The sequence below is a fragment of the Elaeis guineensis genome, chromosome 1 (genome assembly GCF_000442705.2).
Source record: "Elaeis guineensis isolate ETL-2024a chromosome 1, EG11, whole genome shotgun sequence".
In the NCBI taxonomy this organism is placed as follows: Eukaryota; Viridiplantae; Streptophyta; class Magnoliopsida; order Arecales; family Arecaceae; genus Elaeis; species Elaeis guineensis.
In genome coordinates this window covers 116,122,642-116,136,180 of record NC_025993.2, presented here as the reverse complement: position 1 = coordinate 116,136,180, position 13,539 = coordinate 116,122,642, and the positions used below count along the sequence as shown (strand labels likewise).

Below are 13,539 nucleotides of genomic sequence, written 5' to 3'. Positions count from 1 at the left end.
AATTAAGTGATACACATCAAGCAAATTAATCATCAAGCAAGTCAAAACATGCATTCAGATAAATCGATATATAGTTTTTGAAATATGAAGTTTACTAATATGCAGCACATGGCCATATGATACGCATTTAGTAAATTAGTCATTTAGCAATTCAATATATACATTCAAGTAAATTGATACATAGTTTTCAGAATATATTATATTCATCAGTATGCACTATAGGATATGATGATACACACTCATTGACTTTATACCTACTGTAAGTTTTTTTGATATATATTTAGTAGTAATCCAATACATATCTTTAGATAAATAAATATACAGTTTTAGAACATACTTTTTATTTAGAGATATATATTGGATCGTTATCAAATGTGTATTAAAGAAGTCTGTAGTATGTATCAGGAAGTCGATAAATATATATCACCATACCATATAGTATATACGGGTGAACATAATATTATGAAAACTGTATTTTAGTTTATTTGGATGTGTATATTGGATTGTTAGATAACTAATTTGCTAAATGTATGTCTCGTATATCATGTATTGGTAAATTATATATTTTAAAAATTATATACTAATTTATTTGGAGATGTGTATTGATTTACTTGATGATTAATTTATTTAGTATGTATAATATGGTTATATAGTATGTACTGACAAAAACTATGTATTAAAGATGAAGAAGAGAAAAAATATCATATTTTTTTAATCATGAGATCGAGGGCTGTGTTAGTAGAAAAGGTTTTTGATTTTTAAATTTACTCTTTAAAGATCAATGTAAAGAGAAATTTGATAAATTATGAAGTTTTTCCATAATTTTTTCTATAATCTCATATGATTTTTTTTTTTTTTTGTTCATAAAGGTTAATCCTATGTTGCTGACGTGGAATTTCTGGAAGTTGGCCACGTCAGCCCCATGTCTAGGTGCGCTGTAGGACAACCCTCTCTATTTCATCCTGCGCCGATCGAGCACTGGGCACCCGGAGCCCTTGTTCATGGTCCTTCGAGGGCTCGGCCTTCTCGCGACCGCCGTGCTCCGATCCCCGCCATCGCCACCTCCGGCGAAGGTGTGGCTCCTACCGCCCGCTCACCACTAAACCCTCCGCCTCGGCCACCTCCGCTACCGCACCGCCACCGCCACCACCACCGCCGGCCTCTCACCCTCCTTCGCCTTCTTCCTCTCCTGCCCTGGCCGAATCCAAGCCCTATCCCTAATAGAATCGAAACCGCACTGTTACTTGGATCCCGCCCTCCAAACACTGCCCAGGATGATTAAATTCTAGGGTTTTCTGCATGTTTGTGCGTAGCATGCTCCTGACGTTTGGAATTGTTTATCTTCTGCAGTCGATGTTCTGAACGGTGCGAGCGTTTTGAAGAGCCAGATGGTTCCTTCCAGTAAACGTATTTGGCGGTTTTTTTTATTTAAAATATATGATTGTTTGGTTAATTGCTTCTTGCTGGCCATTTGGTGAATTGTGATTTTTGGCGATATTCTTAGGGATGATAATAGTTTCTTGTCAGAGATGGAGTTTGTAATAGGAGTTTGCACGTTGACAATTGAGGTTTTGTGGTTACTGGGGGGAGCAAGATCTCTGTGGCGGTGTCGATTTGTGAGAGTTAAATAATCTAAAAGATGAATTAACTGGGTGGTTGGATGGTGTGCACTGCATATGCAATATGGAAAAATAGAATTAGTGGAACATGTTTAAATAACTTCCTGATTTTTTCTTGATTTTACATACAACTTTCCATGATTAATAGATTTTGAATTCCAAACTTATGATGTAATATGATTTGACAGTGCATTAAGATGCATGATTTGCATATGCTGATGCTCCTTGGGAAATTCCCTTTTTTTTTTTTTTCATTGTGGCTATCCTTGTGATCGTCTGTTGAGTGGAAAGGAGGGTATTATGGTTGTTGGATGTTTAGGTTTTGGCTTTTAGTTGCTGAGATTTGGGTTGATTTTAGTTTTCCCTATGTTGTGTTGGAGAAAACAACCTTGAAAAAGGTCATTGTTTCCCCCGGAGTCGTAACACCCTCCTCTTCTAATCAGCAAGCTGCTTCTTGAGTTTATCTGAAGTCATGTATTATTTCCGATCTTGAAGGATACTTTAAGTTGAAAGAAGTCCTAAATAATCTGTTTCTCTATAGTCCACCTTTGTTGTTAAAACAAATCTTGGTGATTAGTGAATTTGATTAACTCAGTCCTGGGAGCAACACATCAGTTTGGTATCTGAGACTTGACTCTTGTCTTGTAAGTTTTGGGTTTTATTGCAACAGTTCTGAGAGTGATACATCAATTTGGTATTTAAGATTCAACTTTGCTCTAAGTTTAGTGTGTTATTGCAATGGAAGATCTTCTTCAAAATTGTTTCTGTTTTCTGCCTTATATTTTGCCAACAGTAATCTGATCAATCATATAATAATGGAAGATTATAATAGACAGCAAGGATATCTCTGATCTTCTACCAAGGATTATTTCCATCTACTTCACCATAATTCTTTGCATCAATTGCTTATGTATGGAAGGATGTTTTGGATCATTTTTTCAGCTCAAAAGGAATATATTAGATGCTTTTCCTATTTTCTTTTTAAAATGGGTTACCTCATTTTATATCACTTTAGGAATTTATGAGTTGTGAAGGCTCACCAAATCTTCATCTAGCATGATTTCTTAGGGACACCATAGATAGATTAGGCCATTAGGGTGCTAGTTTCTGTATAGATCTTGATGTTGCTCCTTTCAACCCTACCCTCCATTTGGTGAAGATTAAATAATGTGGGAAAAAAAAAGACATGTGAGTATTATAACATAGGGATAACCACACCAAGTTATACCATACTGCAAAAATTAACCGATATAAATTGTTATCTTATAGTAAATCAATAGTACATGGTGGATGATATTGAGAGATACACAACTTTGCAGTAAAAATTATATTTGTAAAAACTATGCTGATTGTACAGTATGATCATCATCAACCCCTATACATGCTACAACACTAGGGTATAGACTAAGGCACTATTTGCTTTCTATGCTTCATACAATTGTTTTCATAACACAAGTTTTATTGTTAGAATTTATGAAGCTAGATTTTAGTAGTGACTCATACAGATCCCAGTTTTGTAAATCTAGAAGCCAAGCTGTGTTTTGTCAAAACAAAGCTTGGAGTCTCTTTGTTAATTAACAATTGACCCAAAAGCTTAAGCTAATAGAGAAAGGATCAACAATGAACATTAGGCTTAACAAAGGATGTTGTTTGGTTTTTGTAATTTATCATGGGTTTCAAAGGCATAGTCATCATCAATGAGCTTGGCCCCTCCTCTAAATGATGACTTAATCGTAGAAGAGCAAGATGCAAATAGAAAAGATGACATTGCAAATCAAAGAAAGCCTGGGGTGATAAGTGACTGCTAGAGAAGCTGTCATTCTAATTCTGACAAATTATAAAACAAATAATACAGATATTTTTGTTGATAATTTGTATATATACAATTAATAAAAATGACCACGTTGATATACATAATAGGGAGAAGGTCAGATCATGTATTAAAATTTAACTAAAGAAATCTATAATCACTAAATCAATGATACCGTGGGTAAATGAACTTCAATAACAGACAAATTAAAAATCTTGGAAACTATAGAAAGCCCAAAGAATACATTTGGGTTATTATCAAAGAATACAGTTAGGTTAGTATTTATTTATTTATTTATTTTTTTGTTGGGGGGGGGAGGATGGTGGGAAACTAGGAACCCTACTCAAGCTTCTATTTGAAGCAATAATGAAAGAAGCAAATTTAATATTGATAAACAGGAGAAATGAAAAGAAGCTAATCTTGTGAACCAAACCACGATATATACATAACAAAGACCAAAGACCAAAATACACATCTCAAATAGGTCATAACCTAATCCAAAATACATACTTCATAGACTTTGGATATCAAAACCCTACCTTGGATGTAAACTTGAGCACCAAATACATACTTCACCATGATTAGAAAACCCAACACCCATAAAGATTCCAACCTTTGAAGTAGTAAAACTGGTAATGAAAGACAACATCAAGGACCAAAATATCTGAGGGATAGAGTATCATACTAGATTTTGGACATTGTAGTAGGATGAAGCCAGGAAAATTTTAATGCTCAAAGGCATGTACAATAGTGTGTAATCTAATGAAGGGGGTCGCAGCCAATTAATTAACCAAAACATGCCCTTTCAATCCCCAATAAGGCTAGCAATAACTTGTCCATAGAAGCAAGAAACAAGAAAATCAGGAGAGTAGCACTTAGAGGAAATGTTTTATGCAAGAAAGATGGGTTTGTAGGTGGGTTTTTGAAGTATAGTTGGTTTAACATGGTGGATGGGTTTGATTTTTGGGAAGTTTTATAAGAAGCATCTGCTAAGATCATGAATTTTCATGAGGAAATAATAAAAAGTGTTGGTTTTCCAACATAATCATTAGAAGAAGAAAAGAAATTAGGAGGCATTTTAGATTTCAAGGTGCCTAATCTCTATGAAGAGGTTGGACCATGGTTTTCGGAACTGTCCCGAACCGCCCGATTCGGGGTGTTCCGAACCGAACCCAGGGTCGTGAAAACTGGCACAGAAAAAAAATAAAAAAAAATAGTGAACCGCCTGATTCGGACCCGAACCGGGCGATATGGGGACCGAACCTGATGGTTCGGCCCTGTTTCGGATCGAACCTACCGGTTCGGCTGTTTTAAGAGGGGGAAAGGCCTGAGAAGAAGCTGAAAGGCTTTCTTTATGTTATTTTGATGCAGCAGAGGCATCTTTCGTCCCTTTTTCATTTCAAGAACGGTCAGAAAACGTGCGATCAAGCTTGATTAGAGATACGTATTTGATCTTAGCTCCCGTTCTTCACCTCTCCTCTTCTTTTTTTTTTTAATTTATGAAAAATGGAAAAACAAGAAGAAACTATGTCAAAATTTTTTTTTGTTTGATTTTAATTATGTTGTAGATCTATGGAAGATCTACACAATGACACTAAAATCATTAATTTTTATTAAGTATATAATTTTTAAAATTAAAAATATATTTTTGGAATAAAAAATTATTTTAAAAAATAAAATTCGAAAAAAATTATAAAATCAGATTATGAATGAGGGTCTTACGAGCTATTTTCAGTGATACAAACATTAGTAAGGCTGCAAATGGATCGGGTTGATCCGTGATCCGACTCGACCCGATTCGATTAGACCTGATCCGAATTCATTTAAAAAACCCATGAAGCCGGATTGGGTTCAAAAATTGGACTCATCCCCTTTTTCAAATCGGATCTGGATTTTCTGAATTTGGACCCGACCTGACCCGATTTGTGGAGACTTTTGGGTTAATTTGGATCTTAAGATACATGACTCGATCCGATCTGATCCGATCCGGATCCAAATATAGGATCCGAACCCAGTTAGAGTGACTCACCCAAATAGGGGTTTGGGTTTGGGCCAAAATTTTTTCAATCCTTCGATCTTCCCTATCCGATTTCTAAACTAAAAATCTCTAAAATTAAAAAATTTTCAAACCCTTCAGTTCTTTTATTTTGACTGTTGTAACATTTATAACAATTCAAGGAGGAAAGACTGGATGGATTCTTGATAATTTAAATAAAGGGTATCTTGATTACTTCTTCTGACTTCTTGCTGGGTTCAGTTTTCTAAACTTTCTGATTTTTATTTACTGTACCATGAGGTACAAAAGCAAGAGGACTTCTTGAATTTCAACTTTATTTTGTTGACTTTAAGAAATTTTAGAGCATGCTCTAATATGCACAGATGTTGTGTCATCCACAGTATATGTAGTCTCATTTTTAACTATGTATAAGTACTCTCCATGTATGATATTTTAGATTGGGGTAATTATATCATAATATAAAATTTATGTTTTTTTTTTTACTTTTTTTTCTTTTGTGTGGATTTCTGAAATCTTGACTCTTCTCAAAAATCGCTTGTTTCCCTCTACCATCCAATACAATTAATTATTAGAAGCTACAGTTGGAGAATTGAAGAAAAAAAAAAGAAAAGAGGCCTTGCTTAGTTGTCATCTAGCATTAGTATTCACTGATGGTAGGTTTCAAATAAATTAAACCCATGATCCGACTCGATCCGAATCGGATCCAAATCGGACCCACATTTCATGGATTGGGGCCGGGTTATATATGGACCCGACTCGATCCGAATGATCCAATGGGACAATAAATTCGGCTATGGACCCGATCCGACCCGATTTGATTTTTTATCGAGATGGGTATGGGTCCAACATCAAGACCCGATTAAGAAATCGGCTCGGGTTGGGATCACTCAGGACCCGGTCCAACCTGACTCATTTGCAGGCCTAAACATTAGTTTGAATACAAGCACCAGAATTATGGAAGTACCTTAGACTTTTCGGATATTGCTAGTTATAATTCGGATATTGCTAGTTAAAAAGTGATCAAAAAATTGCAAGATCATAGACATACTTAGTGAAATTGAAAGAGAACAAGGGTTGCCAACTTGTCAGGGCTGTCAATCCATACATCTGGCCTCTCTTTTGAATTATTTATTACTTTGTAAAAAGGTGGTATTTTTTTTTTTGGATACTCATTCTTCCTAAAAACACAATTTGGGATCAAAGAATAGTTTTATTAATTAAAATTTCTCAAAAAATAAAAAAAATCACTAAATACTCCTTAAAAAAAAAATAAAAAAAAATTGGCGTGCTGGTTAAACCGGCATGCCTGCCGTATTGTGTGTTGGTATGATATCAAACCAGTACTGTACTGTACCGGCCGGCGCTCGGAACGGCATCCGGTATCGGTTTAGAAAATCTTGGGTTGGACTGTGTATTGCTAGAGTTGGTCTTCACCAGTGTTTGACGAGTGAATCATCTAGTAGGAAATATGAAGAGGTGCATGAGGGGAAGGGGTCTTGGAAGCGATGGGTTTTGAAATCGGAAATTTTGAGGACTTCAAAATTGGTACCAAGAACTGTATCAGACTGTTGTTGGTTCGATATGATTGATATGGCAGTATACACAGTACACTTCCCGTACCAACACAGGCTTCCAACACTTCTAGCCATGATATTTCTCACTTCTAGCCATGATATTTCCTGAAAATGGGTGGTACAGTTAGGTATAAGGCGGTACAGGGCCGTTTTGCTTGGTTTGGATTTGTACAGGCTAGTTTGGCTCATGTCAAATCGAACCTTGGCACTGTACCAGTATCTTTGGGTACAGCATGGCACAGTTGGTGTGGGTCAGTATGATAGACCTTGGATGGATGGATACTATGTGGGTAAAAAGGAAGTTGTGCATGATTGAGGATCTCATTATCAGCTAAATGCATTTTATGAGATCTCATTTTCTGAAAATGCAGGTTCTCAGTTTTTTACAAAACCCAACTTTTGTTGTATAAAGGACCTAGTAAACTTAAAACATTTCTTATCCCAATTTAGCAATTGTTCAAGTAAAACCCACTTCCTAATGTGTCTTACATTTACTGGTTTTAGTAAAACTATAAATCCAAACAGGCCCTAGGTATGTGCAAAGTCGATGAATCCATAAAGAGATGCACTTATCCCAACGGAATTGACATTTGCATCCGCTCATACCTGAGCTAAATTTGATTCTGAAAGGGTGTGAGAGGAGGTGATGGGAATTTGGCCTAGTTGACAAATCAATAGATTTTCTATTAGAAGAATAACAAGGAAAAATAGGTATGAAAGAACATATAGCACTCTGTTCATCAAATAATGTCCCAAAATGAAAAGTGGCAACATTCTGGAAAGATTCAAGACCTTGGAACAAGCATGATGTTGTGGTATCATAATGTGGCTGAGGTTATTGATGGGGTAGAATCAATGTGGCAATGAGGAACCTCAAGTTTGGTGGCAAGAATTTTAGTTGTAGTTTTCTTTATATTGGATTAAGGGGAAGAAGTACATCCAAGGCAGGATAGTTAAATAAATATAAATGGCAGTAGTGCATGTTCTATTTTAACATTTTCTTTACTTGATGAAAGGAAACAACTATCTGAGGTAGCATTAGCAATGAAGCTTACATGGCTAAAAAGCAGGTCCTAGGATGGCCATTTTCCAATAACTTGAAGTTCTTGCTGCCTAGGTGCTTCAGTAACAAGTTTCTCAATGCAGTGCATGCTAGCCTCTTAATCACACCAAATATTTTATATGTATAAATATGTATTGTATATGTGGATGTTTCCAATTTTTGTTTGCAATATTGATTGTTATGTTACTCTTGATAAGATAATGGTAATGTTTGTTGTAAAAAGAAGAACTTGTATTATCACAAAATAGAAGAAGTAGATTGGACACTTCCATAAAATCACTTGAAATCAAGATTTTTAAATCCTGTAGGATAAAGGTTTCCTGATTTCTCCATGGAACAGGACGCCCCGTTGTCCCATCCCATCCTAGCAGTAGTCTTAGTCATGCTCGGTAAATATCCTCCATCTCTCTTTCCTTTTATCATATCTTTCTTTCTTTCTTTTTCTTTCTTTTTCTTTTCTTTCTTTTTTTTCTTTGCTTCTACCTTTCTTTCTTTCCTTCCTTTTTCTTTTTCCTTTCCAATTTTTCATTTTTCATTTTCTTTCCTTTTCACTTTTTCCTTTTCTTGATCTTACCTTCCTTTCCTTCTTTCCTCTTTGTTCCTCTTCCTACATGGATGGGCTTGGGAGTCCCAAACCCTTCTTGGTCCCATTTCTCACAGGAACGGGACTGGACAGGACGGCTGGGATGCCTCTCATCTTGCCGGGACATAAAACCTAGCTTGAAATGATGGATGCTGTAGTGTCATGGTTGCATTTAGGTGTATGCCAAGTGCAGCCTTTTAAGCTGATGTAAGAAGATTATAAATTGCAGATGAGTTTCTTACCTTTGATCTTTTCCAGTACCCAAAAGAGTCAGCACTTTTGAAGGTCATAAAAATCTGTGTTTGGATAACTTTGTCATAAACATTACAAAAGGTGAGAGATGGAAATGGATCACGCTATACACTACTTTTTTTTTTTTTTTCTTTTTGTCCCTTTAAAAGGAAAGAGCCTTCCCCTCCTGCTGACTGAATGTTATGCCGCAGTTTTTTTTCTTATTTCTGCTCAAAGTGTGATTTATTTCATTAATTTGTCACTAATGCTAATATACAATTGCCTAGTGCATATCATCAAAATGTATTGCACATAGACAGCTGTTGTCAAGATTGCAATTTGATTTCAAAGGTCGCACTCTTGAAGTGTAACTTATCATTACATATTGATCTGTTATTTTTAATGCTACATGTCCTTTAGTTTTACTTGATGATAATTGATATTTGATAATGTGATATATAGGAGAAATGGAACATCCAGAAGATGAGTGTCGGATGGTTGGTGAACATCATGGTAAACAGGATGATGAGGTAATCTAGTTCATCTGATTAGGTGATATATTGTAGTCCTTGGGTGCAAATATTAAGTGAAACTAGTAAAAGTTGATCTTTGATTCAAATAGTTAATTATCTCTATTTTGTTTTATATATCAGGATTATGAATATGTATATATGAAAGCATTTGGTCTTCCTTTTCCTTGGAAATGATTAGTCACATTAGTGTATTTCATATTTTAAAAGATGGCATGCTGCATGTGGTGTGCTACATGTTAGGATGGTTAGGCATGATTCTAAAATGCAAACATAGGGTTTCAGTCTATACCGCTGCCTGTTGTTTTCTGCAACAATGCTGAGTTTAAGTTTGTATTGCTACTTGGCAGTATGTATCACTCAAATATACGTCAATGTAGGCCTCTTCATGGTGATTCTAGGTTGTATGAATTGTATAGAGGTGCACACTCGTGTACAATGCTGATAGATTGTTGGCATAGAATGTGCAATACATATAGCATGGTGTTATAGGCACTTTAATGATTGATTTTTTGCATATTGAATGGTATTTTCTTTAGTTAGAAACATCTAATCCAAAATTTGTTTCTGATGATCTATATTATAAGTCAGGCTTGAAGGTGATTACCAAAATAAATAGGATGATGAGAAGAAGATCAATGGGATGCATTTGAGGAAATTATGATTTTGATGAAAGACGAGGAGATTAAGTAAAGATGAGTTCTACACATATTTGAGTAAGGTCTCCATCACCATTTGTAGGGGTTGTTTGAGTTTTACTAAAATACAGCTTCAAAAAGTAAAAAAGATGGACTTTTTCCAAAATAGCTGTCTGATTGTTTTCTTAAAACCTGTTTGGCCAAAAAAGACTAGTCATAAAGCCCGAAAAAATGGATTTAATGAAAAGCAGGTCTCCCCAGTTTTTCATAAAACCTGTTATATAGTGAATAATGTTTTATGATCGGCAATTTTAGAAAAACTCAAGGGCAACCAAAGAGCCCCTTACGGATCAAACAGCCCCTTAGGGTTTTGTAAAGTACCATACCTGCAATTCAAATAGATAATGGAGGTGTAGCTTTTGAAAAGATGTAAAAAAGTAAAGCATTAAAGCAACATGGGTACTGCTTGGGATTCTAAAAACCATATGAGAAGACAAGAATTCAGCTACTTCTACAAAATCTTTAGGTTTTTTACAATGTGATTGTGCTAATAGGAAAAATGCAAAATGATTGGAGAACTATTGTGGTACGTATCTATGGTAACAAGGTTGATGAACTAAATTGCACCAAATGTACTGGAATTAATCTTATAAGCCACACTGCTAGTTTTGAGAGAGGATGATGAAACAAAGATCAAGAATGACGGCTTAAGCTTTGGAGAACCCATATTTATGCTTGGAAGGTTAATAGTCGGGGCTGGTTTCTTGCTTAGTGTAAAAAAAGGATTTGACTAGGGCCCTAGGCTAGAAAATACTTTTTGGATGGTTCTTAAAAGTATATTGCTACAAATACTGGTTTCATGGGCATTATGGAAGATTGCCAAGCATAATTGTTATATGGTTTTGAATATTTGGAAAGAAAGGCATAGATGATGAACTTGGCGGAGATGATAGTGTTAATACATGTTTGGTAAAACTAAGAAGAATAGGCTAACAGCTAAGTACTAAGATTGTATGAGAATTGCACCATTGAGGATGCTTAAATGGTGCAGGCACGAGCAAGGTAAATATTTTCATTGGCTGCATAGGACACCTAGGTGCTCGCTTTTGCATCACTTTTGAGTACGAAAGATGATATCAATTTATAAATTTGCATTGAATATTGCTAGGTTGATGACCTCTCTTGATTCACTAGTTCTTATTTCACATTCATGTCCCATTTTTGGGATCAGTGTTTAAAGTCTCGATATCTATATCAATACTGGCTCCTTACTGGTACAATACATCCGGTACAGTATATTTCCATACATCTACATACGCTATGTCTGTTGATGCCAATGCAATGAAAGTGAGATGTAGTACATGTGTTGGTGTGGTAATTTACCATGGGTTGTACCTGTACCTTACTGTTACAGTATGATATGACTGGTTCTGTATGGTACTTCAATTGATGTTTTGGATTACAACTATATTTTTGCATTTCTACTTATTAGTTTTTTAAATTTATTATTTTGAGCTGCCTTGACCTTTGGTTGGCCACATAGCACCTAGGCACTAGGAGGATCCAAGGTTGCCTTTATGCTGCCCATAGTCTCTTAAGATATTTACAAAGACATTAGGAGGCATTCGTAAGTGACTTGTGTCTAGGAGTCAAAGGAGGGGAGACTGAACCTGCAGCATAAGATAATGGAAAATTGGAAATTATGACCATGTATTATTAAAGATTTCAGCAATATTTGGGTTAATATTATTATAGGATTGTTTCGCTGATCAGGATCACAATCCCAAATAACCAAGGCAAAACTGGTTGGTGATGGTTAATTTCATACCAAATTAGATAAACCAATATTGCTATATTCATACACTGATTTATGCAAGAACAGACATGGAAGAGGTAATAATTACAGAATATGCACATAGTTAACCACCATCACTAAGAAAGATTATATAATAACATTGTTTATATGCAATCCATGAGTATTTCATATTTTCATGAATAAGGAGCAGTAGTTTGTTAGCACTTGGCAATGGATAAATTTTGTGATTTATTTGGTTAGTTTGTTATTCTCCCCAGCGCCCCCCCTTCTAATAATAGTTTAGAGATTCTTTTAGCCAATAAAATATTTAAGTAATTTTTAGCAATTTGAAGACCATTGTTACTATATTTTTTTTAGTGTAACTTTTATATTTGGTTTTTTCTTTCTCCTTTTCATTGCGGTTAGTATCATCAAGTTTTAGTTGTTAGCCATCTGCTATTCAAATCTTCTAGACATTATCTTCTCTTGGACATGTTGGGTGCCATTCTGGCATTCTGGGAATGCTACAAGTCAAGGTTTTAAATACCGATGGGATGGGGGGTTGGCCCACCATCCTGTGTTGGGGTAAGATGAGATGGATATCCACCATCTTGGGTGGTGAGATGCAGGGCATCCTGTTTCATGGAAAAACTGGGATGGCCCTGCCCGATCCTACGACATATAAAGCATGGCTACAACTGCTTGTCATCGGTTTCTCTTTAGGGATAATCTTATTTTGTTATTCAATTTTTTCTACAATCAATTTTACATGGTTAGAATTTGCAGTGTGCATTTCTTCTTGTAAATCTGATAGGCTGGTTGATATCACCGGATATTTGGTATTAGTATTTCTTTTTTAATCTTCAGCTGGTTTTCAAGATCAGAACATTCAATTAACACATCATGGAATCTTTTATATATATTTTGCAGGAAAGTGCTGCTCGCCTTGATGAATATAAGAAATCAATTGATGCAAAACTTGCTCTCCGTCATATCAATCTGAATCCTGAAAGGCCAGGTAACTATGTGGTAAAGCATGTCATCTTCATAAATTTTCTTCCCCCCCTCCCCTTTTTCCCCGTTCACTCTGCTGGAAGAAGGTAGATATTTAAGGTTTAGTTACTAATATTTCATTATGGTGTTAGATGCCACAAGTTAGATGAGCCCCATGAATTTGATGTTTACTATAACTAAAACAGAACAATTTGTGGAAACCCAGACATCAAAATTTGCCCCTCCTCAAATGTTAGTAAGTGATATACCTAATAGCATTTTGAGGTGAGTAGATGCAATATTTCATCTTGCAAGTGATGGCAAGCAACACATTTAATAGGTATTCAGATTAAATTATTTCCCTTTGCAAGTTCTGGTTGTTAGACCCAACATTAAGAAGTGGGGTGATCATGCTGGTCCTCACCTTAGCAATAAAAATGTAAATCTGATGATTTTAGACGTCTCTTATTTATCAATTTATGATGATTGAATGGCTTATGGTTTTAAGTAATGATTAAATAACTGTAGAAGTTTTTCCCAGTTTAGGCTTGGCATTGGTGCTACCCTTTTCAGTTCTTCAATCACGTCTTATTTTTATATAACTTCTCTTTAGCATTTATTAAGCCTTGCTTGTGAAATCATGATTTATCTTTCTGATTTTGAACTGTAGTTGACTTAACATAGGT

General features: G+C 35.4%; 1 protein-coding gene across 2 annotated transcripts in view; it reads left to right on the top strand.

Moving 5' to 3' along the window:
- The first annotated feature begins 968 nt into the window (after positions 1-968).
- LOC105038752 (regulator of nonsense transcripts UPF2) overlaps positions 969-13,539 on the top strand; it is a 34,868-nt gene continuing 22,297 nt past the window's right edge. For both annotated transcript variants that reach the window (XM_073260753.1, XM_073260751.1), the window contains exons 1-3: positions 969-1,407; positions 9,360-9,427; positions 12,791-12,878. In XM_073260753.1, the coding sequence (XP_073116854.1) occupies positions 1,389-1,407; positions 9,360-9,427; positions 12,791-12,878 (175 nt within the window). In that variant the 5' untranslated portion in view covers positions 969-1,388. The remainder of the gene's footprint in view (positions 1,408-9,359; positions 9,428-12,790; positions 12,879-13,539) is intronic.